Raw genomic sequence first — 25,193 nt, 5'->3', positions numbered from 1 at the left:
GGGTCAGTGCCGCGCGGAACCTGCGCGCAGCCCCTGTAGCCCCGCCCACTCTCCGCACGCGACCCGCCGGGTGAGCGCCGGGGAGGCCGCAGCCGAGGAGCCGCGCGGCGCGTCTCCCCCTGTCTCCGCCGTTCCAGGTGAGTGCGACTGCGGACGTCAACACCCCTGGCCCCCCGACTGCAGGAGGCCGTGGGGTCTGGCAAGCTTTCGGGTCCCGATTCTCTCTTCCGCCGGGACAAACCCGGCTTCAGCGGTAGAGGATTTCACACCTCGCGCCGGGCGGGGGACTTACAACCCGCAGTGCCGCCTAGTGGTCGTGGTGAGGAATCCCCGCGTCCCTGCGCCCAACCGGAACAGAAATTGGGTGGTTAAATACTGTAAATGAAATTTGCTAAGGGAGCGGAACTTAAACGTTCTCACACACAAAGTAGGTAACACTTACGTGAGGTGACTGATGTGTTTAATTAACTAGGGGGAATTCTTTCACAATGTGTACATATATCAAATAACCATGTGTGCTTGAAATATCTTACAGTTTTTAAAAAACACACCTAGTAGGTGGCACCTGATATTCCTCTGTCCCACGACTGGTGGTAATAGCAGTCCACTTGATAGAGGTGGTACTTGCCAGATTCTAACACTATAGAGTTTCTCTTATTCCCTATGCGTTTGACAAATGCTTGGTGGGGTGAAACTTTGAGACCATGTAAGATTCCCATTTCTTGCCCCCTTTTACTAGTTTTAGTGTGTACCTTCATAATGTTTCTTGCTAGCATTAATTGTTACTGTGGTGGCTGCCAGTGCTGTTCTTTTTCTTCTCTCTCTCCCTCTCTCTCTCTCTCTTTTTTTTTTTTTTTTTTGATGTTTATTTTGAGAGAGAGAGAGAGAGAGCGAGCAGGGAAGGGGCAGAGAGGGAGAGAGAGAGAATCCTAGGCAGGCTCTGTACTGCCAGAGCCTGATGTGGGGCTTGAGCCCCTGAACCGTGAGATCATGACCTGAGCTGAAACCAAGAGTCAGATGCTTAACCAACTGAGCCACCCAGGTGCGCCTCTTTTTTTTTTTTTTAAGATTAAAAAAAAGTTTTATTTATTTATTTATTTATTTATTTATTTATTTATTTAGAGAACGAGCAGGGGAGGGGCGGGGGGGGGGACAGGGGATCTGAAGTGGCTCTGTGCTCACAGCAGAGAGCCTATGTGGTCTTGAACCCATGAACTATGAGTTCATGACCTGAGCGGATGATGGACACTTAACTGACTGAGCCATCCAGGCGCCCCTACTTGAAGAATCATTTAAAAGCAGAAGAAGTTATTTCGGAGTTAGTCAATTTCTCCTCTGTTGAAAAGTAGTGGAAGATGAAGGAGACTTCTGGAAGGGGAAATGGGGAGGATGCGCTCCCTTTCAGACCTGTTTGATCTGGGGTGACATTAAAATCTCACACCTAGTGGGAAGGTGGGAAGAGACAGGACCTGGACACTCCAGGTGACACCCATATAGCTCAAGCCCTGCTTATCCTCTCTCAGTGGCCCCCAGAGGCCAGCCCTGCTGGATACAGGGTCCTGGGGTATCCGTGGCCTTGACTTATTCTGTAGGTTTCCCTGAAGAGGGCCGAAATGCAGCAAAGGGGAGTGACCGCCAGATGGCGCTGCCGTGCCCCTTAACATTCCGCTCTCCTGGGGCACAGGAACCATGGCCCCCACTTAGCTCCAACATTTATTGGTAATCGCTGCGGCTCATTGATCCCCACTACGTCCCCGGCACTGCCCCGGCTTACTCGGGACTTTACTTGATCCTAACGGAGCTTCAGGGGGTAGAGAATCACTACCTTCCCAGATGAGAACCTGAGGTCAGAGCTGTGTGAGGCCACATAGCTAGCAAGCTCCTGACCCCAAAGCCTGTGTCCACTCCACCTGTCCTGTACCGCTTGCCCCCAGGTATTAAACTTCTATGTTGAAGTTATTTTTCTAGATAATGGGGAGTCACAACAAGAAATCCCACCTCCCCAAAAGCCACCTTTCTATGGTAAAGGGGGGGCTGAGACTTTGGGGGCCACAGGATTTTGACAGCTTGGTCCATTTCTGTTTTTAAGATTTATTAGTCTTCTATTCTATTCTATTCTATTCTATTCTATTCTATTCTATTCATAGGCTCCACACCCAACATGTGGATCTAACTCACAACCCTGAGACTGAGTCACATGCTCTACTGACTAAACTAGCCAGGTACCATCATTGACCACTTGGTCCTTAATTCCCTCCAAGATCGGGGCTGTGGGTTAGTGTTTGGGTGTCTGACTTCATCACCAGCTGAGGAAGAAAATGGAGCAGGAGACAAACCAGACAGTGAGACATCCAGGGACCTGGGACAGACCCTGGAGGGAAGGGTCCGCTGAGGAAGGGGTGCCTTGAGGCATCCCCACCTCTTCTTAGGCTCCGAAATTACTGGATACCTGATCTGGTAAATTGCTTCCTTTCCTAAAGCCTCAGCTTCCTTATCTGTAAAATGGGATCACTGTTACCAGGCTCTCGGGGCTTGGAGGGACAGAATGAGAATATGTATCAAAGGCTCAGCTACATAGTGACATCAGTGCTAGCAAGAGAGCTTTCCAGGCACCAAGGGGAAAGGGCGGCTATGAGAAGCGTGCCCAAGAAAATTAAGAGGACTTGCAGGAGCGACAGAGGGGTGCCACTGTTCCCAAGTCCAGGCCACATGGGGTGACGGGTTCTTTCAGACCTGCAGAATATGGGGTGACAGTGACATCTCATGTCAAGCGGGCAGGTGGGGAGAGGAAGCAAGAGCCTGGACGTTAATCCGAGATCCTGTTGATGGTGGGAAGAGCCCAGAGAAAGAGGGGCAGAAGGGGAGGATTTGACTTGTGGTCCTGGGAGGAACGGAGAAGTGGGGGCAGGGAACCCCGGGGCGGAGAAGCCCACCCAGAAAGCCGAGTGAGATGAGGTCGCCCGAGGCCAGGGAGAATGCGGAGGACGGGAAGTGGCTTCTGGGCTTCGGGAGAGAGGGGGTGAGGTAGTGGTGCCTGCTGGCCTAGACCATTCATTTCAGAGGCTGGGAAGGGAAGGAGAGAAAGACAAAGGGTGGGGGCGTGGGAAGTCGTTTTCAGCTGGGAAGAGACAAAGCAGTGCAGAAGAAGATAAATAAATGGCGAAGAGGAGGGGGAACCCTCGGAGCAGTCTGGCCGGGGGTGCTAACTGCGTGCAGATGTTACCAAATCAAATCCTGCATTTGACCTCAGTAAGGAACCTTCACAACCGAGTAGCTTTGTTCTGGGAATGCAGACATGGTTCAAGATTCGATAGCCTGTGGCCCCTGGGTGACTGAGTCAGTTAAGTGTCTGGCTCTTGATCTTGGCTCAGGTCATGATCTCATGGTTCATGAGTTCGAGCCCCCTGTTGGGGTTTGCACAGACAGTGCGGAGCCTGCTTGGGATTCTCTGTCTCTCTTGCTCTCTCTGCCCTCCCCCCCCCCAATAAATAAACAAATAAACAAACAAACTTAAAAAAATATTCATTTTTGAGAGAGAGAGAGCATGAGCAGGGGAGGGACAGAGAGAGAGAGGGAGACACAGAATCCGAAGCAGGCTCCAGGGGCTCCAGGCTCTGAGCTGTCAGCACAGAGCCAAACACGGGGCTCAAACCCACGAACTGAGTGATCATGACCTGAGCTAAAGTCAGACGCTTAACCGACTAAGCCACCCAGGCACCCCAATAAATAAATATTTTTAAAAAATTCGATAACCTGTTCATGAATTTTGTCCCATTAATATAGCAAAGGAAAAGAAAAGATCACTTGATATCTATGAAGAAGCATTTAATGAAAGTCAAACCACTCCTGATAGAAGCTTTTTTTTTTTTTTAATGTTTATTTATTTTTGAGAGAGAGAAAGAGACACAGAGTCCAAAGCAGGCTTCAGGCTCTGAGCTATCAGCACAGAGCAGATGTGGGGCTCGAACCCACAGACTGCGAGATCATGACCGGAGCCAAAGTAGGACGCCCAACCGACTGAACCACCCAGGCGCCCCAATAGCTTATTTCTTTTTATCACTGAATAATAACCAATTGTATGGATGCCCCACAGTTTATCAAATGAACATTTTAAATTTTACTTATTTTTAAAATGTATTTATTTATTTTTGAGAGAGAGAGAGTGAGTGAGCAGGGGAGGGGCAGAGAGAGAAGAGAGACAGGGACAGAGGAGCCAAAGCGGGCTCCGCCAGGACAGCAGAGAGCCTGATGTGGGGCTCAAACCCATGAACCGTGAGATCATGACCTGAGCCAAGGGCGGACGCTTAGCCGACTGAGCCACCCAGGTGCCCCCAAATGAGCATTTTTTTAAAAATAAGAAATCATTTAGAAAGAGGGATGAAGTGTATTTGGTAGAGATGAAGCAGGAGAAAGTGTGTGCAGAGAGGCATCTGATAATGGTGCTGTTGTCCGGTGAGAAGGGAGGCTTGGGCACAGGGGAGGGGCGCCGGGTTGCCTGGAGGGGAGAAGGGCGGTGGAAGGAAGGGCACGACCAGGAGGTACTTAGTGAGCCCTGGGCCTCTGGGTCTTGGGAGAGAAGGCAGAGGCACGACAGGTGCAGGGCCAGTTGATATCTTACGTCACGTTGACTTGTGTCTTGAGGAATTTCCTGTGTAGCTCACGGTGGGTCTCAGAGCACCCCGTCTACCCCTTCCTGGCAGCTGCAGTCTGGAAAAACTTACCACTGAGCCATCATTTTATAAATAAGCCGTGAGCATTTCCCAGTTGGCCCGGGGCTCAGAGCCTGGACATTTAGCACCTTCGGGGCCAAACCGGCAGGCTGCCCGTTGCCACCGGTGCCAGGGCAGCTCCAGAAGGCAGCGGAGGTCAGCCCGTCGTCCTCAGTTCTGACTCCCAGATTCGATTACAGCCATCTGGTCTACCCTTGGGTTGACCCGTTTTCCAACAGAGAAGGCAGTTTGTTCTTCCCCTGCTAATCTCACACCATTTGCCCCCAGTTCCTTTCATGCTCTGATCACCAATCCGACGGTCTTTTATATGGCGTGTGGTGAGTTTTGCAAGCCTCGGCTCATTTTGGGTTTACATCTTGCCAATAGTTGTTCTAGAGACCCAGCTTAGTGTTGGTACGGTGCCCCTTTCCTGCCTGTTGGCCGTGATTCGGTGGATCTGTGACCACCTTAGCATGCCTTAACCCGGGAGGGGACGGTCTGACCACTGGCCCATCATGCCTCCTTCATTTAGACTCCAGCGCTTTGACGTGTGCAGACCACCCAGAGCCCACCCAGAGTGGGGGATCAGGAGGGGCTCCTTGATGGGCAAAGTGGGTTATGCTTCCTAGTCTTGGGGCTGCCCACCTGTCTCCTTTCTGCTGGTCCTTCGGGAGCCGTGTCTCCTCGTTGGGGCTTCTTTTTTTACCACCTGCCACTTGGGGTCCTAAACACTTTTCCTCCTGCTGTGGCCGGGGGGGGGGGGGTGGGTCCTATTCGGCCTCGTAAGCATGGTCTTTTTTTTTTTTTTTTTAAGTCACTTGGATCATTTAAAAAATATTATTATTATTATTATTATTATTATTATTATTATTGAGAGAGTCAGAGACAGTGCGAGTGGAAAAGGGACAGAGAGAAGGAGAGAGAATCCCAGGGAGGCTCCTCTATGCCAGCGCAAACCACACCTGGGCTTGAACCCACAAAACCATGAGATTATGACCTGAGTCAAAACAGAGAGCTGGGCGCTGAACCAACTGAGCCACCCAGGTGCCCCTCACTCTTTTTTTTTTTTTTAATGTTTATTTATTTTTGAGAGAGAGAGGGAGAGAGAGCGTGAGTGGAGGACGGGCAGAGAGAGAGAGACAGAGGATCCAAAGCAGGCCCTGCACTGACAGCACAGAGCCCGATGTGGGGCCCAAACTCACGAACTGTGAGATCAGGACCTGAGCCGAAGTCAGACACTTAACCTTCCGAGCCACCCAGGTGCCCCTAGCGTGGTCTCTTTTGACCTGAGGTCACAAAATGTTTCCCACGTACCAAGCGGGGCTCACATTCATTTCTTGTCAGGCTAAACTTGCCCAGTCAGAGCTGGGAACCAAAAGCGCTTGCAAGCTGTGTGCTGACTTAGGACAAGGATCAGGGTAGGGGAGCCTGGTGGGTAGAGTAAGAGGCCTGTCTGCCAGTGCCTTGCTACTGGCACTGATGGAGCCTCAGGAACTTGCTCTGGAGAAGCAGGATCTCAGGCCCCACCTTGGAGCAAGATGGAGGCATTTAAATCAAGAATCACCCCCCATGCAAGATTTTGGACTTTTTAAAAATAATTTTCTTAAGTTTATTTATTATTGAGAGAGAGAGAGAGAGAGAGAGAGAGCACAAGCTGGGGAGAAGCAGAGAGAGAGGGAGACACAGAATCCGAAGCAGGCTCCAGGCTCTGAGCTGTCAGCACAGAGCCAGATGCGGGGCTCAAACCCACAGACAGTGAGATCATGACCCGAGCCAAAGTCCGGTACTTAACCGACTGAGCCACCCAGGCGCCCCTTGGAGTTTTTATTTTGAAATAGTTTTATTTTGTTTTTTTTAATTGTTTATTGTTTTAATTTGAGAGAGCGTGAATTAGGGAGATGGGCACGGGGTGGGGGGAGAGAGAGAGAGAGAGAGTGAGAGAGAGAGAGAGAGAGAGAGAGAATATCTTAAGCAGGCTCTACACTCGGTATGGAGCCCAACATGGGGCTTGATCCCATGATCCTGGGATCGAAATCAAGAGTTGGACGCTCAACTGACTGAGCCACCCAGCCGCCCCTATTTTGAAATAATTGTATAGATTTACACAACAGTTGCAAAGATAGTTCACAAAATTCCTATACACCCTTCACCCAGCTTCTCCTAATATTACTATCTCCCATAACCACGGTACATTGATTAGAACCAAGAAATTAGCATTGGTACACTGCCATTAGCTAAACGTCAGACTTTATCCAGATTTCCCCAGGTTTTCCGCTGGCGTCCTTTTTCTGGGCCAGGATCCCATGTTACATCTAGTCGTCATGTCTCCTTGGTTTCTCCTAATCTGTAACAGTTTCCAGGTCTTTTCTGGTCTTTCATGACATTGACACTTTTGAATAGCATTGAATATTACTAAATAGGTCAGGTGTTTTGGAATTTTGTAGACTCTCCCTCATTGTGGGCTTTTCTGATCTTTTCTCGTGAGGAAACAGACAGGTTGTGGATTTGGGGAAGAGGACCTCAGAGGTGAAGTGTCCTCGTCACATCCTGTCAGGGCCCAAGATATCAGCAAGACCCGCCGATGCTGTTTACGCACGCCTGTATCTATTGCGGTCTCTCTCTCTCTGTGTACATATGTGTGTGCAGCTAAGTAAACATACTCTCAGGCTGATATCTCCTCCTCTAACCCGGCACTGTAGGGTTCACTCCAGCAGCTGCTAGCGTTTTACCGGGCTCTTTGACGGCAGTAAGAAATGCTGCATGTTGCAGGAAGGCTTCCATAAGCTGAAGTTCTCGGAGACGCCGGCTTTCATCTGCAGGCGCCCTTGACCTGGCAGATGCTTTGCCACCACACACTGGAGTCCAGGTGAGCTGACACGCTGCTGGAGCGACACTTCTGAGCCCAGGCTGGCGCCTAGATCCGCCCTGAGGCTGCGCGGGATCTAAGGTGACCACTGCTCAGGGGACTGCTTGCTCTGCGCTAGTTGAGGCCTCAGACAAAGGCTGTGAAATCAGGGGGCCAGGCTCAGAAGAGCCACGGGGGCTCCCTGTCTTGTTTAATTCGTGCCCCCCCCCCCCGCCACCTTCCGTATCAAGGAAAGTAACAGGGACTTAAGCTAGGACAGTGATTTGTTAGAATCTCAGGTGCCTGGGCTCAGATACCGGTGAGCAGGGCGCACGTTCAGGGACGAGGTGTGTCCAGTTAAGCGATGGTGTCGGCCAGCAGGCGAGCTTTACCGTGGCTGTGATCTCCCTTTGCGCTTCATCCTGTGTCCTCACCAGGGAAGACATCTCTGCCCCCACATATCTCCCCTCGTGGGTCCTCGGCCTCCCCTCCGTCAGCCACCTCTCCCTGCCCACCCTCCGGTCTCTGCCATCTCCTGGAACCGCTGTCTTGCTGATCACGTACAGGTGGCCCTTTCCTTCCAGTTTTTTCTGAATCTCCTACTCCGTCTGCTCTGCCGTGAGTCACCTTCTTCCTGCCTCCTGTGGCCTGTCGGCCAATCGCGTTAGGTACCGGTTGCCAGCACCCTTCTCTGGTCTGTGCTCTCTGGTTGCAGCCTCACCAGCTTGGCCAGCTCCTGAACCTGGAGCCCCTGCCTGCACTTGCTCCTTCCTGGTTTGGGGCAAGCCCGGCCCTCCTTGAAATCCCTTCTGTGGCGGTACGATTGGTTCCCATCTCTCCACCGCTGACCTGTGGTTCTTCCAAACCTTTGCCTTTCTCTGTCAGTACATCTGGAGAAGCCTTTTCAAGTAGGATTCAAACTCCAGAAGTCATAAAAAGAAAGACTGGCCAACTTGAATAGATAGAAGCATCAGGCGCCTGGGTGGCTCAGTCGGTTAAGCGTCCGACTTCAGCTCAGGTCATGATCTCGTAGTTCATGGGTTCGAGCCCCACATCGGGCTCTGCGCTGATAGCTCGGAGCCTGGAGCCTGCTTCGGATTCTCTCCCTCTCTCTGCCCCTCCCCCCTGCTCACGTGCACGCTATTGCTGTCTCTCTCCCAAAAATACACATTAAGAAAAAGATAGCTGCAAGACTCTGGATGTGAAAACGTCTTGGGCACAACCAGACAATCTAGAAAAGAATACTTATTCCTCTGCTGGTCTGTGATTTTTTTTTTTGGGGGGGGGGGCAGCAGATGAAAGCACTCGACAACCCGACAGATCAGAGCGGAGGGCTGTCCATAGGAGACAGTGATTACTGGACAGAGAAAGGAACTGAGTGTGTCGACAAATCATGGCCAGAACCCTTGCTCACACCGTCCAGAGGAACAGGAGACGGCGGAGCAAGACCTATCAGCAGCTGCCACAAGCAAGACACATTGTAGCTCCTCCCACTGAGAGGATGGGGGGCAGAAATGCACTGCCCTCATGGCACCTTGTCTTCTTGTACCCTAGATTCCACAGTGAGTTATGCCGGCAGCCACTTTAGGGCCAAGCTTACCTGCATAAACAGATTTTCTTGTTAAGAAGATACAACCCATCCTGGATTCTCTTGCCCATCCTCGGCCACCAACAGAATGGCGGCTTCTCTCATCACATCGGGTGAGCCTCCCTGGACTCCTTGCACGGGTCAAGCTCATATCACAAAGGGATGGTCTCCTTAATACACCAAGAACTACTAGAAGGCAATAAGAAAAAGACGATCCATCAATTTAATAGAAAAATGGTCTCTTGACCGTTAATCATATATTTATGATTAGAAAAGCAAAACCAAATCGTTCTTAAATATATGAAAGAAACTCAGTCTCACTCATAAGAATGACATGGAGCTATTTTTTGACTTATCAAAATTAGCATAAATCAAAAGTTTTATAGGATACACATTTGATAGGTATTTGTGTTTTGCTCCTAATTCCAGTGTGTGTGTGTGTGGGGGGGGCCGGGAGCTCCCCAAGCCAGCAAGCAATGCTCAGACACCGGCTGGGTGTCCTACAGTTCCACTCAGTTCTGACACTGTGCACCCACAGGTGCAGGGTTCAGTCCTAGAAGACTGCCCTCCTCTTCAGACAGCAATCCCAAGCCCGGGTTGCTACCTATGCTTCTGACCGACTGGCTTTTCATCAGAGGTCCCTACTCACCCTTCCTTGAGTTCGATTCATTTGCTAGAATGGCCCACAGAACTCAGAAAACCTGTTAACTCCCCGGATTGTCGAGGAATTGAAGGATATGAATCAACAGCCAGATAACGAGATACATAGGGCAAATTCTGTGCCAAAGGAGCTTCTGTCCCTGAGGAGTCTGGGACCGACATTCCTGGCTCCCCAGGAAGCATCCCCAGCTTGGAAACTTTCCAAAGCCCCACCTTTTTGGGGTTTATGGTGGCCTCCTACAGAGGTGCGATTGATCAAATCCTTGGCCTTTGGTGATCAGCCCCCAGCCTCTTTCCCTCCCTGGAAGCCAGCTAGTCACACTGGTTTCCCAGGCAACCAGCCCTCAGATTGAGGTGCTTTCCTCAAGCCGCTCATTAACATACCCCAGAAAAGGGTTTGTGAATAACAAGACACCCATTCACCTTTGTGGCTGTGAATAGATTTCAGGAACTGAGGACAAACACTGAGGGTCATACCAAAAGATGCTCCCATCACTCTTACTGCTCAGCAAATTCCAAAGGTTTTGGGAGCTATGAGCCAAGAGCGAAACCCAAACATAATATGCAAAATATGTTTTGGTTGTCTGAATGACCAAATATATATATATATATCTCTTATAAATCACAATATCATGGTGCGGCTGTGAGGAAACAGGCACATCACTGGTGAGCGTGTAAGCTGGTGAGAAATTTGGCCTTGATTATCAAGTCCTTCTACTCTGACCCTGCGTAGCAGTTCCGCTCCCAGGGATTTATCCTGCAGAGACTGTACATGTGCAAAATGATAGAGATATACGCCAGTTAGTTATTGCAGGTTTATTCCGATTAGCAAAAGATTAGAAATAAACCAAATGTGCATTATATAAAGGGAACTGGCTAAAAGAATTGTACATCCATGTGAGAAGCAAGTGAGATGATTTATTTTCAGAAATACCAAATGAAAGTTGTGCTGTCTAGTTAACAGTAGGTTTACATATTGGAAATATGTATGAGCCCCCCCTCCCCCACCTCAGTGGAGTCCCAAACCCTTAGACACTTCACTTCCTGGTTCTTCTTCCCCCTCTTCATTTAGTGGGCTTGTTTTTTGAGGGCTTTGCCTGAGTATGTGCCAAAGAACTGAAGTCTGTGCATCACCTCAAGGAATGTATTTTTGACCTTACCTGGGCATAGGCTACTTCTGGGTAAGGCTGTAAGCTCTGTAGTACTCAGCCAATGAGGAATCAAGGGAGGGGCTTGCCTCGGTAACGCTCATCCAATGAGGAATCAGGGGAGGGACTTGCATGCTAGGAGATACATTGCCTGCTGTAATTTCCCCGAGTGTGCCTGTCCATCAGACACCCTCTCTTGCAAGAATGTTGAGTAAAGCCTGGCTTCACTGTGTTCCGAGTCTCCAAATGCCCCTTTGATTGGGTCCGTGGGTCTATTTCTCACAATCCGTGAGCTCTGCCCTGCAACGTTTACACTTTTTGTTCTCTTCTTTAACAGGATTAAATATATCTTAGCTCCAAACTCAGAATGGTATTTCATGGAGACTGTTAGATGCATTCCCGCCAAGTCAGGAGCAAGAGCAAAAGCCCACTAGTAGCAACATGATTTAAGAATGTACTGGAGGGGCGCCTGGTTGGCTCAGTCGGTTAAGCGTCCGACTCTTGGTTTCGGCTCAGGTCGTGATCTCATAGTTGTGGGATCGAGCCCTGTGTTGAGCTTCATGCTGGGCATGGAGGCTACTTGGGATTCTCTCCTCTCTCTCTCTCTCTCTCTCTGTCTCTCTGTCTCTCTGTCTTTCTGCCTGTTCCTGGCTTGCTTGCACGTGCGTGCATGCTCTCTCGAAAAATAAATAGTTAAAAATAAAATATTAAAAAATAATAAAAATAAACAAAATTCTTAAAAAAAGAAAAAGAATGTACTGTAGGTGCTAACCAATGCAATCTGGGAAGAGAAGAGAGAGATATACAAATCTGAAAGGAGAAAGGAACCCTTTCACTATTAGAAGATAAGATTATCTGCATCCCTGGGAAATCCAAGCGAATCATCCGAACAACTACTACAAGCAGTAAGAATTCATGAATCCCCAGTGTACAAAACTCAAACACAGAAATCAACAGCCTCACGCCCCGCATCAGGGTGGTGGCCCATCCACAAGACCAGGGAAACCCTCTCGCACAATCCCCGTAGCTGCACTTCATTTGCTGTCAAATGAGTTCTTTGGGCAGAAGCAGTGCTGTGCAGAATACCACCATGACTAAGGCATTTTGTTCATCTGCTTTTGGCAAAGGTTCTTTGGGCAGCCAGTATCTGCGGGTGTCCGCTCCAACTCAGCCCCTGAGACAAGGGAGTGGCCCCTGCTATCACAGAACCCACCCCCAGCAGGAGGAACAGACAAGGGCACTGGCATGTGCCCAGCGCTATAGGAATGCAAGGAGTCTGTAATTCAGGCGGGAGGGGACCAGGAGGGCTCCCTGGAGGAAGCAATATTGGAAGGGTGATAGAGGTGGGCAAAGGGTGGAGGGGGGGTTTCCAACAGCAGGCAGGAAGAACAAGGGTGTATCTGGGGCACCCTAGGGACTCAGTCTGGCCAAAATATGACCTAGGAGGGCGCTAACTGAAGAAATACGGCAGCCCTTCAGTCAGCAGTGTTGGGCTCAGTCGAGTTGATGTGAAATGTTGGGGTTCAAGAGTGAATGGTCAAGAAAGAATTCTTGAGGCATCTTTGGTGCAAAAAGGTGGATTAATTAAAGCACGGGGACAGGACCTGTGGCTACAGCTGCACTGGGGGCGTGACTGACTGTATACTTTCAAGTGAGGGCGGGTTTAGGGAGCGTTAAGTCTCTAAGGAATTTGGAGGCGAGGTTTCCAGGACCTCGAGGGGCTGGCTTCTGTTAGGATACGGTTATTTACTCCTGTCTAGTAAAACCTCAGTCGTGAGACCCTGCAGATGTGTATCAGTGGGCCATCTGTTTGGAGGGCTAGCATGTATCTTAGGGCAGGGGTAGAGATAAAGGAAGCTTTTATATATTATATGAAGTTATTATAGAAAAGTTTATGTATTTTTTTATGTATTAAAGAAGCCTTAGAGGATCCTGGAGGTCGGGCCAATGGCGAGCTAAGGTTGCCTTTTGCCTCTAGCAAAGTCTTAACTTGAGGCAGCTGTGTTCCCGGAGGAAGGTTGCTCTGTCTCAAGCACTTGTCAGCGGGCTGCAAAGGGTATTTCTTTCTTTCTTTTCTTCTACATTTCTTTTACCTTGTCCTCCACATCAGAGTGAGCCACTATTTGGGGTGGGACTGTGGAGGCTGGGGGGGGGGCGGTGGGAACACACTGATTACATGAGGGGAAGACACTGGGGGTGCTAGGGAGACGTCGGCAGGTGGGAAGGAGGGCAGGAGGCCCCTCCGAGACTGTGGTCCCAACCTCGGCTGCCTGTTGAAAGTCTCCCAAGAAGCACCATGTTAGGGGAGGGCAGGGACCTCTAGCCATTCTGTCTCACGGGAGGGGCCAGCCCCCTAGCTCTTGAAATGAAGGGCTTGGAGGTCAAAAGGGCCAAGTGGGAACCATCAAGAGACAGAAGGTGTGCATGGGGTCGGGTGGGGGAAGAGTAAGGCATCACGCAGCTGAATTAGTGACAGCAATGGGGGGGCCAGGACCACAGCCCGGGGGCGGGGCGGGGGGCAGGAGCTGGGCACGGCGGACACTTCAAGGAGGGAGAAGAGAACTGAGAAGACAGATCATGGGGGTGGGGGACCAGCATGTGCTCAGCCTCTGTAGGACTCCCACCACCTTCCAGGAACCTTCCTGAAGGGGAGCAAGAGTGGTCTGGGGAGGGCAGAATGAGGCCAAGGCTGAGACGGGCCTCTGGCTCTTGGGGCGTCAACGTTAGCCATCCTCCAGCCGGGGACAGCAGGAAGATCTGCCGGCTGCGGAACATCTGGTTGGTCCACCTGCCTTCTTGGGCTCGTGGTCTGGACCTCCTTGATTCAGGTTTCTCTGTCCGTTCGGGTTGCTGATTGAGAGTGTGGTCGGTGGAGGGGTGCTCTGAGCCCCTGCCTGCCCGGATGGAGGTCAAGGTAGCGATCAGGTCAGTCCCTGGGTACAAACCTCATTGGGTTTGCTGGCTGGAGCGATGTGTAGAGACTTGGACGCTTTGCTCTCGGGGTGGGAATTCGCTTCCTGCAAAGCCAGTGCAGAGGCTCTGACGAGGTGATGGGCTACTGTAGACAGAATAATCTGGGCAGATATTCGTGGTTGTGGAACCCGCAAGGTGTGGTCTGGGGTTGGAAGGATGGCGGGGGATTAGGGGAAGGATATAAACGTCACCCCGCCAGCACACGACTATGCCCTCTTGCCCCTTACTGGGGCCCTGCTTGCTTTCTCTTGATTCTCTGTGGCCGGCTGGGTGGGCCTCTCCCCCACGGGGACCACCCTGCAGCAGCAGGGGTCAGTATGTAGCCAGAGGGCCTGGGTCCACTCTGGGCCCGACCGTGTGCCATCAGTCCAAGGAAGGCCTGCACACTAGGTGAGCCACAGCCTCCCTGCATGAGGAGGTTTGGAACTCGGGGCTCAGCTGACCCAAGGTCAACCTCCATCTCTGTCCTTACAAGACACATGACTTTGTGCAAGTTGCTGTTTCATCTGTAAACAGGGGACCATAACAATCTCTCCACAGGGTCGCTGGGAGACTAAGCAAAGCGTGTGTACGAAGTGATCCCAGCGCCTCGCGCGACGAACTGTTCATCGACTGGGACCATTTACTGCACGCGGTGGCAGCCTCACCGCGGGAACGCCTCCGGCACGGAGCCCACCGCTCCCACGTCTGACCTTGCAGAGTCCGGGTGAGAGAGGGTTACCTGCCCGCCGGCCCGGGCACCTGCCGACTGCATTCGAGCCCCAAATCCTCCAGGAGGCCTTGCTTCTTCCCCGGCCTTCCTGGGACACCACAGCCCCCCAGAGTGGCCCCACGGCACTCTGCACGCCTGCCTTTGCACCCCACTTGCTGTGTCCTGGGGCTTCTCCCCTGCCGACTGTGAGCTCCGGGAGGGAACCGCCTCAGGCTTCCTGTTCGTCTCTACCACGCGCACCACACTGCTCAGGCTCCCAGGCAGGAGGCCAGTGTTGGAGGAACATTCTGAGGTCTGCAGAAGCCAACTGTGGACTCTGTTCTTTTGCAGCAGACACGTCAGAGAGCTGTACTTTTATGAGTTGCGGGGGTGGAGATGATTATTTGTCCGGGACATTTGAACCTGAGTCAGAATGGTCTTAGAGGGCAGTTCAGCGTCAGGGTCATGTGGAACTAGGCCCGGGGGACACTTTCGACTGGCACCACACAGGACCGTAGCTCAGGGAAAGCGGACCCAGGGCCCAGGGGCAGAGACAAAGGGAGATGAGAAATACCCAAACGCAGAGGCCATCCAGGTGGCCAGGGAGCTCAAAGAAAAGCAAGAGGGCTGGATTTGGTTCCGTTGGCCTCTGGCAAACCGAGTGGATGCGTCTCCTGGATGTGGATTTGCTCTCCCTGCCCGTAATGCATTTCCCAGCACGGCCGTCCGTGGACTGATGGAATGCCTATTTGCCAGCATGGCATCCTGCATAGTACTTTTAATTAAAAAAACTCATTTCACAGCAAATGAAGTCAGGCAATGGACTTGTGATCACGTAACTCACGGGTTTTTACCGCATCCCTCACCACGCAGAAACAGCTGGATAAATAGAAGAGTGAAATGGCCCATGGAAGACTCAGCTACAATGCCATGGGGACATGACATCCTGAAAGGGCAGAGTTCTGCTTTTTTTCCCTCCGAAGGTTTTTTTTTTGAGAGAGAGAAATCTGGAACGCTTCACAAATTTGCGTGTCAGCCTCGCACGGGGCCCGTGCTCATCTCTGCATCGTTCCAATTTTAGGATAGGTGCTGCCGAAGCGAGCACAGGGCAGAGTTCTGCCTTAAAGGCTGCGGTATATGCTTTGCCTTTACTACCCTCCCCCAACCAGAATTCATGGGTCCAGGAATCCAGGGATGGGAGTGGGAGCGGCTCCTCTCACGGGTCCACTCAGAGTGGCTCTGCTGACTTGGAGATTTTGGTTTTCAGAGCAGGAATGTTTCTACCAGGGAACACAGCAATGATTCCATTTTTTTTTTTTTTTAATTTATTTATTTTGAGAGAGAGAGTGCGTGCATGCACATGCGCACAGCTGGGGAGGGGCAGAGAGAAGGAGAGACAGAAGCCCAAGCAGTCTCCATGCCATCAGTGCGGAGCCCGAAGCGGGGCTCGAACTCACAAACTGTGAGATCATGACCTGAGCCAATTCAGGAATCAGACGCATACAGGCTGAGCCACCCAGGCGCCCAGCGATGGCTCCATTGGGTTGCATATTGAGGCTCACCTGGCTATCTGGGGCTCATCAGGACACTGAACCAACAAGCTAGTATGGGGATTAGTCTACTGGCTGGAGAGTATTACCGAGGGAAGTCTGGGTGCTGCGATACAACAGGAGCAGGGAAGACCGTGGCTGGAACCTAGAAAATCCTGCAGGTCCCTCTCAGACATAGCAACGATGAATGAAAAACTAAAAAAAATAAAGGCAGGACAATTAATTCAGACCCTTTAGGAATGAAGGTTTGGATCAACCATTTCAAAAGGATTCTGACCAGCTGAGATCCTCCTGGCTGAGGGCAAAGGAAATAGAGACCAGGTAGTGGAAACAGCGGTTATAAATATCAACTCCAGCTTCACAACACACTCTGCATATTCTTTCTGGATTGTTCTCTGTGTACACACACACACACACACGTTCCTTTTCACTCCTTCTCATTATCTCATGCTGTTTCTGTTGGAAGCTAACTTTGCCATGTAGTCTACTTTTCCCCATTTTTTTTTTTAATTTTTAGAGCAAGAGAATGGGGGAGAGGGGCGGAGGAGGGAGAGAGAGAGAGAGAGAGAGGGAGGGAGGGAGGGAGAGAGAATCATACGCAGGCTCCACATTCAGCACAGAGCCTGATGTGGGGCTTGGTCCCACGACTCTGGGATCATGACCTTAGCCAAAATCAACAGATGGATACCCAACTGACTGAGCCCCCCCAGGCGCCCCTACCGTGTAGGGCTTAGGTCTCATTCTGTTATCCTATATTCTCCTCAGACAAGACTGTGACTGGATGGGAGGAATCGACATGGCCCAGAGATCCATACATTGATTGTTGGGTTTTACACTTCCTTAGTTTGGGAGAGAGTGCGTCCATCTTCTTAAAATCAGTTACATCTTGGGCAGAAACCGTAAGTAGCTTTTGTGATCGTATTAAAGCTCAAATGTATGTCAAGGGGTGTGTACAGATGCTGTGTGGCTAAAGGGGAAGGCTCTACCAATTACTAAGCTCTTCTCAGCCTCACGCCCAGTATTTTTAACTGTGTGATGCTGGGCACAGAACTCTGCTGACATTTCTGCTCTGCCAGCTGGCATCCCATTGGGCCTCTCCAGCAGGATGCACCTGAGGGAGGCCTCAGTGCCGGAGGAAGAAAAGGGACCTGTTCCCTCCTGTCCCCATCAGCATCACCCCGTGCAGCAGCAGCAGCACGTTCCCAGAGCCACAGCCAGACCCAGTCGTCACTTCTGACCCTCTGACCCCCCCGGAGCCGCTCTGTTGTGCCCCAGCGACACCAGCACCGGGCGAGCACCCATCCGGAGGCAGCTCTTCCTGGAGTTGCTACTTCCTGGTTCTTTCACTGTCAAAAAATCCTATCCTATTGTTAACATGACTTGCGTGGGTTCTGTCTTCTATTTGGACCATGACTGACAGATACAGGAAGCTTCTGTCTATTGAAACGGAGTCCCAAGACTGTATCGTTTAAATCCTTCATCAACAATGACCGAGGCTCTGCAACGTCTCTTTCTCCCATGGTTTTTCACACGGGCACTTGGGGATTTCCTCAAATTCTAATCCTTTGAATTTCCTCCTGTTCCAATAGTCCTCACCCCAAGTTGAGAATTAAAATAAACTGTATTTGGATATTAAAAATTTAAATTGAGAATATTTTTAGAACACATGTCAAGGATACTGCATTGTCTGAACTGTCCTACACGTTTTGTGCCGGAATGGACTTAAACGGGCCACGCACGCAAGAGCAGAATTCGCAGCAACCACCGCCAGTGCCCCCATTTCCCTTCATTAAGAGTCCACAACCTGGTTCTTGCGGATAGTTTTCATTTATTACTGCAGTAGACAATCGCTCTGAAAGTGCAACACTAAATCACTTTGTCACAGCCTCTGCCCCTCCACTGGCAAATTCTTGGAAGTTCATTCTTGGAGCATCGCGGACCACAAGCTTCTCTCTAGGTGGATAATTATTGCCACTGCCAAGGTCACAGGAAAAAAAAAAAAAACCCACACACATGAATAGAAGGATAAAATGAGAAGAGCCCTCGAGAGTAGGGGCCAATTTCAAACGGAAAATCCAGCAGAGGGGTCAGGGGACAACAGCCCACCTGTGCAAAGTGGCAGGTGACTCCCCATCTCCAGGCAGCAACCTACCACGTTGGTGAGGTTGGTCTGGGCGCACCTTTTGCCACTTTGTCCCCAGAGTAGGTGATACCATAACCACTGCCGTGTCATACTGCAGTGTAGCAGAGGCCCATGGAGTCAAAAGGAAGTAAAAGGACCTCTCAAGCCAGTTTGGAAAATGGGTGGTTTGGCTAAACTGACTCTTCAACCTCCCACTTAAAACTGCTGGACAGAATATCCAGGAGAGCCCTGCGGGTAAGACACTGCCTGAGAGAAATAACTCTTGTTCTGACCAGCACAGGGCCAGCATCTTTTGATGGGAAAAGATAACTTTCAAATACTGCAATGCCAAGGAAGAAGGAAAACATGAGCAGTTCTAGAAAACACGAGAGATTAAAAAATCTGAATGAGACCAAAAAAAAAAAAAAAAAAAAAGCGCAAAACTGTGGACAGTACACCCAAGCACTCAGCCTGACAGAACCCTCCCTCACGAACACATCACACACACGCGCACCTGCTTGCACACACACAACAGGTAGATGCCCCAAGGAGGGCAAACCCAAACGTCTGCTCTCTTTGGAATTCTCATGGCAAATCTGAGTGTAGGCAAACGTGAAGCCCTCCCTGGGGTCTAGACAAATACTCAGGAGGCAGCCTTCGCTCCCCATTTTAGCCAATGTTGCTCCTCTGTTTGCCTGAGCCCTTCACAATTATCTGGGCACTACAATTCATTCTTCATACTCCTGGAGTTTAAATCATGGCTAGATCTTCTTATCCGATCTAACTTCACCTGTAATGGAAGCACCTCCCTTTTGGCTCCTGCACTCCCATTCTTTCAGGAAAAAGCGTCCCAAGACAGTGGTAATTAGAGGGGGTTCAGGACTTGGAAAGTAGGAAGAGAGTAATATAAATACAATAAGGAAACGCCTATTACTCTCATAGGACTTCTCTGAGACCAGGTGGCGAAGGCCCTGGCCGGCAAGGACAGGTTTTAGGAGAGGCCTTAATTTAAGGTACTGCGATCTCTGCTCACAAGAGCCAAGTAAGACAGCGCTCCCTGCAGGCTGCTGTGGGACTCGTACTCAGTACTGATTTCAATCCTAGGTGCTCTTTTGACCTCTCTGACTTCAGTCCTTCTGGAGTCAGATCACCAGGCTTCTCTGATGCCTGACTGGTCTTTTTTAAAGCATGCTTGCAGTGGCCTGTCAGAGGTTTCTGTCTGGACATCATGGGTCAGCACGCATTACTAGCATTATCTACCAGGCGACAAGGACCGAAAGCAGGTTTCCTCAACCACTGCAGACAGGCACAGCCATGCAAAGAAAGCCACCCATCACGGTCACCTCTTCAGATGCCCCAGTTTTGGGATCATAGAATTTACCATATTAAGTGTTCACACTGGGCAACAACCAAGCTTTTGCTTCCCTTCCTCAACGAGGGTCATGCAACAGGCTGGACACACAGGCCCTGCTCATCTGGTTTCAGACATTGCCCTCAGCTCCAAATCCTGCACTTGGAACCGCTATTATAACCTAGCTCCTAATCAAACTGGATTCTGCGCCAGTTTGATTTACCAAGGCATACCTTCTGAGCCGCCTCGGTGAAACCAGTGTGGCCCACTGGATTAAAATTCTAAGTGCAGCAGTGCCTAAGAAGAAAGAGTCCCACAGGAGGGTAGAACTGGAGGGCATAAGGCAGGAGACTATACAAAATCAGTTAACACATTTTCAGAAAATGGTGGGCTTGGGGGAAAAGGGGAGAGAAATAAACAAAATGGCCCAATAACTTAATGGCAGAGCTAGAAGAGAGCATTTATAGCCATTCCGGGACTCTCCAACAAAAAGCTTTTCCTGGATGCACAGACATTCATAATACTGACAACTCTCGGTCGACAGCTCTGGCTTGTACACGTGGTCACGATGCCCTTCGTACAGCAGAGGAGAGCACACAGAACGCCCGACAGGCATCTGGACCGCACACAGCAAAACAAAAGGCCGAACTCCACCCCCCCACAGAACCCCATTAAAAAAAAGTTTGTCTATTACAAAGTCACGTTTTCTGTTTTTCCGCTTTATAAAGTCAGCGATGCTGGAGGGTGTCTAGCGGAATCTGTCCTCCAGGAATGAGTGCAAAAGGGGAGCACACGGCTCGGGGACGTCCCTTCAGTGAGCAGATGGAAGGACCGGCCGGAGACCTCCCATCCATTTCGGACAAACACACACATACAGAAAAGGATTATTGCCAGCTCGTGTACTTTCACAATGTGATTTTTGTATTTCGAAAGCTTGAATTGTCCCTGAAAGAAAAAAATGGGAGAAAACAGAGCATTCAATACACAGATCTTCTATAGGCAACAGCACACACATGGGGCAGGGGATGGGAGTGGGGGTGGAGGCCTGAACTCAGCTGCTCCAGGGCCCTCCCGATATACCTACCCCAGAACCTCCCTTCCTTGCTAATCTAATGCCAACATAGCAAACCGCCTCCCAAGTCCCTTTGAACACTTCAACTCAACTGTTTTCAAGAGCCAAAAATTAGAAACAACCCAAATACCTATAAAAAGGGCACTGGTTAAATATGAATATTATGGCACGTTCATCCAATGGGACACTTGTGCAGCTTAAAAAAAAAAAACAAGCCAAGGAAGCTCACACTAATACGGAAAGCTCTCCAGGAGAAACTGAGAAGGTGTAAGACAGTGTGTGCCCATAGTACGCCACGTTTTGTGTAAGTGGGGGTGGGGGAAATAAGGTCAGAGTTCACATTGCTTGTATGGACATTGAGTCTATAAGGCTATACAAGAAACCAACAACAATTTGTTACGTGGGGCAGCAGACGGGGGAAGGGTGGGGGGAGCACAGCAGAGCCTGAGCAGATGGAGTGAGAGTGGGAGGGAAACCCCTTTCTTTTGCACACACAAACACACACATACATTAAAAAAAAAAAAAAATCCATGTGATTGTATCACGTATTTTTTAAAAAAATCAACCAACCAACCGAAAAATCTTTAGTTCAAAACTTATCGCTCCTTATAAAAGGGTGTTCCACAAAGTGAATCCGAGTACCCTTAAGACACTCAGCTAGAATTCTTGAAAGAGAAGCATGGATGTATGTGACACATCATCAGAGGCGTCCTCTCAGTTGCCTTCTACTGGATGTGGGCAGGCTTGGCCACCCACTAGAAACCTTTCCTGCTCCACACTAGAAATCCAACATCTCAGCAGCCCACACTGCCATTTGAACCCCCCAGTCTCAGGGCTACAAAGGACCTTAAAGGCCCTCTGCTGTAGCCCAGAGCTTCAGACTTTCAAATACCTGAAATTCTGAAACAGGAATTCTCATTAACCTGATTTTTGAGTCATTAGTTTTGATAGGACATTCGAGAAGCTTTAGCTTTAACTGACCATCTTAATATTGCTACAATTTATTGGGCATATGGCTATCAGTCTGGGGTAATTCTGAAAGAATAGACTCAGCCTAGACAAATGGCAGTTTCCAGTTAGCAACTGGCTACCAGACTCTCCCCTGTGATGGCGGTCGGCTGCCTTCACTACCCAAGATGAATGACTGTAGACAAGTACACTGAGAGGGGAAACTGGAGGCAAACTCTGTCTGGGAAGAAACTGATATCATCTCAATAGTCCACTAGTATTTTTATAACTGGATGCATGACTATGTAGCTCATTTATCAATGGCTACTGAGTATTTTGATCTAAGGAGGGGAAGACTGAACATGAAGAAAACTTAATGGGGTGATCATCTTTTTTAAAAGGACTTTCACAAGGACAGATCCCACCGAGGTGCCACCTGTAACTAGCAAAGGATGATAAGGAACATTTCTGACTATAAAACAGAAAAGCAAGCGTAAGGGCCATGTGTGTGTGATCTCCCAGTCCCCTTGGGGATGATGCGCTGTACTACTGAGACTGTGTCAGAGAACCTCTAATAACACAGGAGTGGTTAGGAAGGAACAGTCTGCTCTGTTCCATTTCTTCCCTCTGCCCTCTACCCAGTTCCCTCTCTCCCCACAGAGCAAAAGTCAACCAGCAGGGGAAAATGAGTGAATAGAAAGGCAGGGTGTGGGAAGGTAGAATCACAGAATTTTCTAACAGTGGGAGAATGATCTGTCTTTGGAGTAAGAGAGACAGCAGGCAAGTGTCTGGACCCAGCCTTTTCATCCATTAGTGATACAGAAGAGAGAACTTTCTGGACAACTCATCACTGTAAACAGGTCACCTCTATCTTTTAGAGGAGTCCCTGTACTGTGCTGGGGTTGGGCCACAAACAAATTCTGTCTGTGGCAGGTAAACTGAAGAGCTCTACAACACTTTCCCATCTAGACGTTGACTATTTATTCTAATTATTTCTGTCCTAGATCTCTTCACGGTCAGAAAATCTAAGAAATCACAATTAGATTCTAAGGTTTATTTGTAATGTGGAAAAGGGGAGAAGAATAAGAAGCCAGGACAATCTAGCTAAGTTCCCCCAGAGTTTGATTTAAAGGAAAACAAAGAGCAACGAGAATGGGTGACAGGCTGCTGACAATGACAATGACAGGCTGGTGGCAGCTGGTGGCTCTGGTCCAGCTTCTCTTAAACAAAAAAAAAAAGTGGGCTGAGAACAGCTCGGTGCCAGATGTCGTCTGAGGAATGTGTTCATCTCAGACCAGCTGAGAACTAATCCTTGGTTATGTCCATTACCCCAGGCTGCAGTGCCAGAGAGATTAAGAGACAGAAAAAGGAAGAAGGAAGAAGGAAGAAAGAAGAAAGGGAGTGGCAGGCCACAGGCAACGTTTAATTTTTCAAAAAAGATGGGCTTCTGTTCTCATAAAAGCAAACTATAATTTAGAAAATCCAGAGTGAGCTCCTAAAAGCTAGCCCCTCTAGCCACCTAGCAATGTTGTGATGGAGCATGGGCGACCGGGAAGGCTTTTCTGTTGTTTTCGTTTTTTCAAGAGACCTTTTAGAAGGAAATAAAAATTTTACATCCTCATCTATGAATTTATGAAATAAAAATATAAATTATATATAAACATATTGAGCCCAGTGTATTGATTTAAAGGGGCTTTTCAGACATCAGTTTTTCCCTGTATCTTAGTTTATCCCAGAGGATTTTTACACTCCAGGGCACAGGACACAGGAGCTAAAAGACCCACAATGCTAGAGAGGGGTCAAAAAGAACCTTTCTCGGGGCGCCCGAGTGACTCAGTTGGTTAAACGTCCAACTTCAGCTCAGGTCATGATCTCACGGTTCATGGGTTCGAGCCCCACATCAGGCTCTGTGCTGATAGCTTGGAACCTGGAGCCTGCTTCGGATTCTATGTCTCCCTCTCTCTCTGCCCCTCCCCTGCTTGCACAGTCTCTCTCTCTCTAAAATACATTAAAAAATTAAAAAGACCTTTCTCTACTGGATGACTCTTTATCCTGATAGCAGGACACAAATACCAGCGCCCCATCCAAACTGGCTTCCAGCTTCACATTCCCAGGCATTTGGGGGGAAAACTGTTACCCAAATACTCTGTAACAGCTTTCTAATCTGCTCTGACATTTCGTGCTTCTCTAGAAAGGACAAATTCCAACTCTGGGAAGAATAAGCTGAGGGTGAGGCAGGCTCCTGAGGGTGGATAACACAGGAGCAAGGTGGTTGGTTCCTCAAAGGAATGCCTCTCCATTCTTGCAGGAAGTGGCCACAGTGATTCCGGGTCCTCAAGGGAAAACTGCGAGCTGAGCCACCGAGTAGGAGCCCTACCTGACTCTCTGCTCTGGAGGGGGATCTGAGAGTGCACTCACAAATCAGCCTACAGGCTTCCGTACAGTCTTCAGAGGAACATTCTCTGGCTATCAGCTGTCCACCACAGGCCAGCTCTGGCTTCCACCCCTCTCCCTCCCTGTATATTAAATAAAACTACAAACCTTTCCTAGGTTCAGTGGGGCAAGTTTCCATCTCTAATCTCCCACTGAGGGCCAACTTCATTCCCCAACAACACAGATCATTGCTCTGTGCATGCCAGCCCAGACATATAAGTAACCTAAATCCTCCCCAGCAACTAACTGGGACTTCCATTGAAGTCATGGTTAAAAGGGCAATACTGATTTGTAATGCAGATCAAATGAAATGGTTCTAGAATATTAGCAACTATATGTCATAGCATAAAATATCGGATCAACTGAGAAGTATTTGTGGTTCAAGAACAATTACTTAAATAGCAGTTTTTAGTTCCTCCTAGATCATGGTCTCCTTGGAGGGGGAAAAGAAAAGGTGAAGAGGACGAGGAGCCAAAGTGTTAGGAACCTTTAAAAGAGCAGTTCAGAGCTAGCGTAGCAGCTGAGAGCACCCCTTCAGGGGTAACGCGATAGGGATGAAATAGAGAGTCTTTTTCAAGTCTTTAAGACAATGACATGAGTTGGTTTTTTTGTTTAGACTCTAATACGCCAAGTATTAGACTTCCAAGGCTGCGCTTTACGCAGGAAAACACCTAAACCATGAAGTGCTTCTTCATCTGCCAGCTAAAAAAGATACAGGGGCAACAAAAACAAGAAAGAAGAGACCGCAAAACGGCAACGATGCAAATACAGGATTTCAAGGCAATTCAGAGATCTCTCTCCCAAGGGATTCAGTGTTAGTGAAGGGGCAGGGACAGTTTTCCCCCATTCTGATTATTCCAATTTCATTTTAAAGCCTTTTCTCCCCCGATGGAACATGGATGCTATTGATTCTTAAAGATACCATCGTTTTCTGTACTCTACGAAGTAAACGTTGCTAATTAAACTACATCCAAAATCTTTCTTGTCACATTCACTGTGAGCACCCTGATTTTAGGGATATTGAAAACAAAACCAAAAAATATCCTAGAAGTAATTAAATATGGTAATGTTATTAAAATGATTAAAACAACTGCATGATAGCA

The 25,193-nt window shown here is 49.3% G+C and overlaps 1 protein-coding gene, 1 long non-coding RNA gene and 1 other non-coding gene across 8 annotated transcripts in view; 1 reads left to right on the top strand and 2 right to left on the bottom strand.

Annotated features, from left to right (window-relative positions):
* Position 1: 1 nt before the first annotated feature.
* On the top strand, positions 2-25,193 carry LOC109502937. Of its 3 annotated transcripts, XR_006583630.1 has the most exons (4): positions 2-137; positions 14,464-14,629; positions 16,930-17,063; positions 22,992-25,193. It is a non-coding gene; the product is annotated as an uncharacterized LOC109502937 (long non-coding RNA). The 3 variants fall into 3 exon arrangements; XR_006583629.1 differs by lacking the exon at positions 22,992-25,193 and having other exon boundaries at positions 16,930-18,178; XR_002161860.3 differs by lacking the exons at positions 16,930-17,063; positions 22,992-25,193 and having other exon boundaries at positions 14,464-16,525.
* Positions 15,616-15,719, bottom strand: LOC111562084. Its single transcript, XR_002745139.1, has one exon. It is a non-coding gene; the product is annotated as a U6 spliceosomal RNA (small nuclear RNA).
* Positions 17,973-25,193, bottom strand: part of EIF4E2 (eukaryotic translation initiation factor 4E family member 2) — a 30,617-nt gene continuing 23,396 nt past the window's right edge. For all 4 annotated transcript variants that reach the window (XM_006935691.5, XM_006935692.5, XR_006583622.1 and 1 more), the window contains one exon: positions 17,973-20,582. Coding sequence is in view for 1 of the 4 variants with exons in the window: in XM_006935692.5 (XP_006935754.1) it covers positions 20,543-20,582 (40 nt within the window). In the remaining 3 variants the exon portion in view is untranslated. The remainder of the gene's footprint in view (positions 20,583-25,193) is intronic.

The sequence above is a fragment of the Felis catus genome, chromosome C1 (assembly GCF_018350175.1).
Source record: "Felis catus isolate Fca126 chromosome C1, F.catus_Fca126_mat1.0, whole genome shotgun sequence".
Taxonomy (NCBI): Eukaryota; Metazoa; Chordata; class Mammalia; order Carnivora; family Felidae; genus Felis; species Felis catus.
The sequence above is the reverse complement of the archived record's forward strand: the minus strand, read 5'-3'. Positions and strand labels throughout refer to the sequence as shown.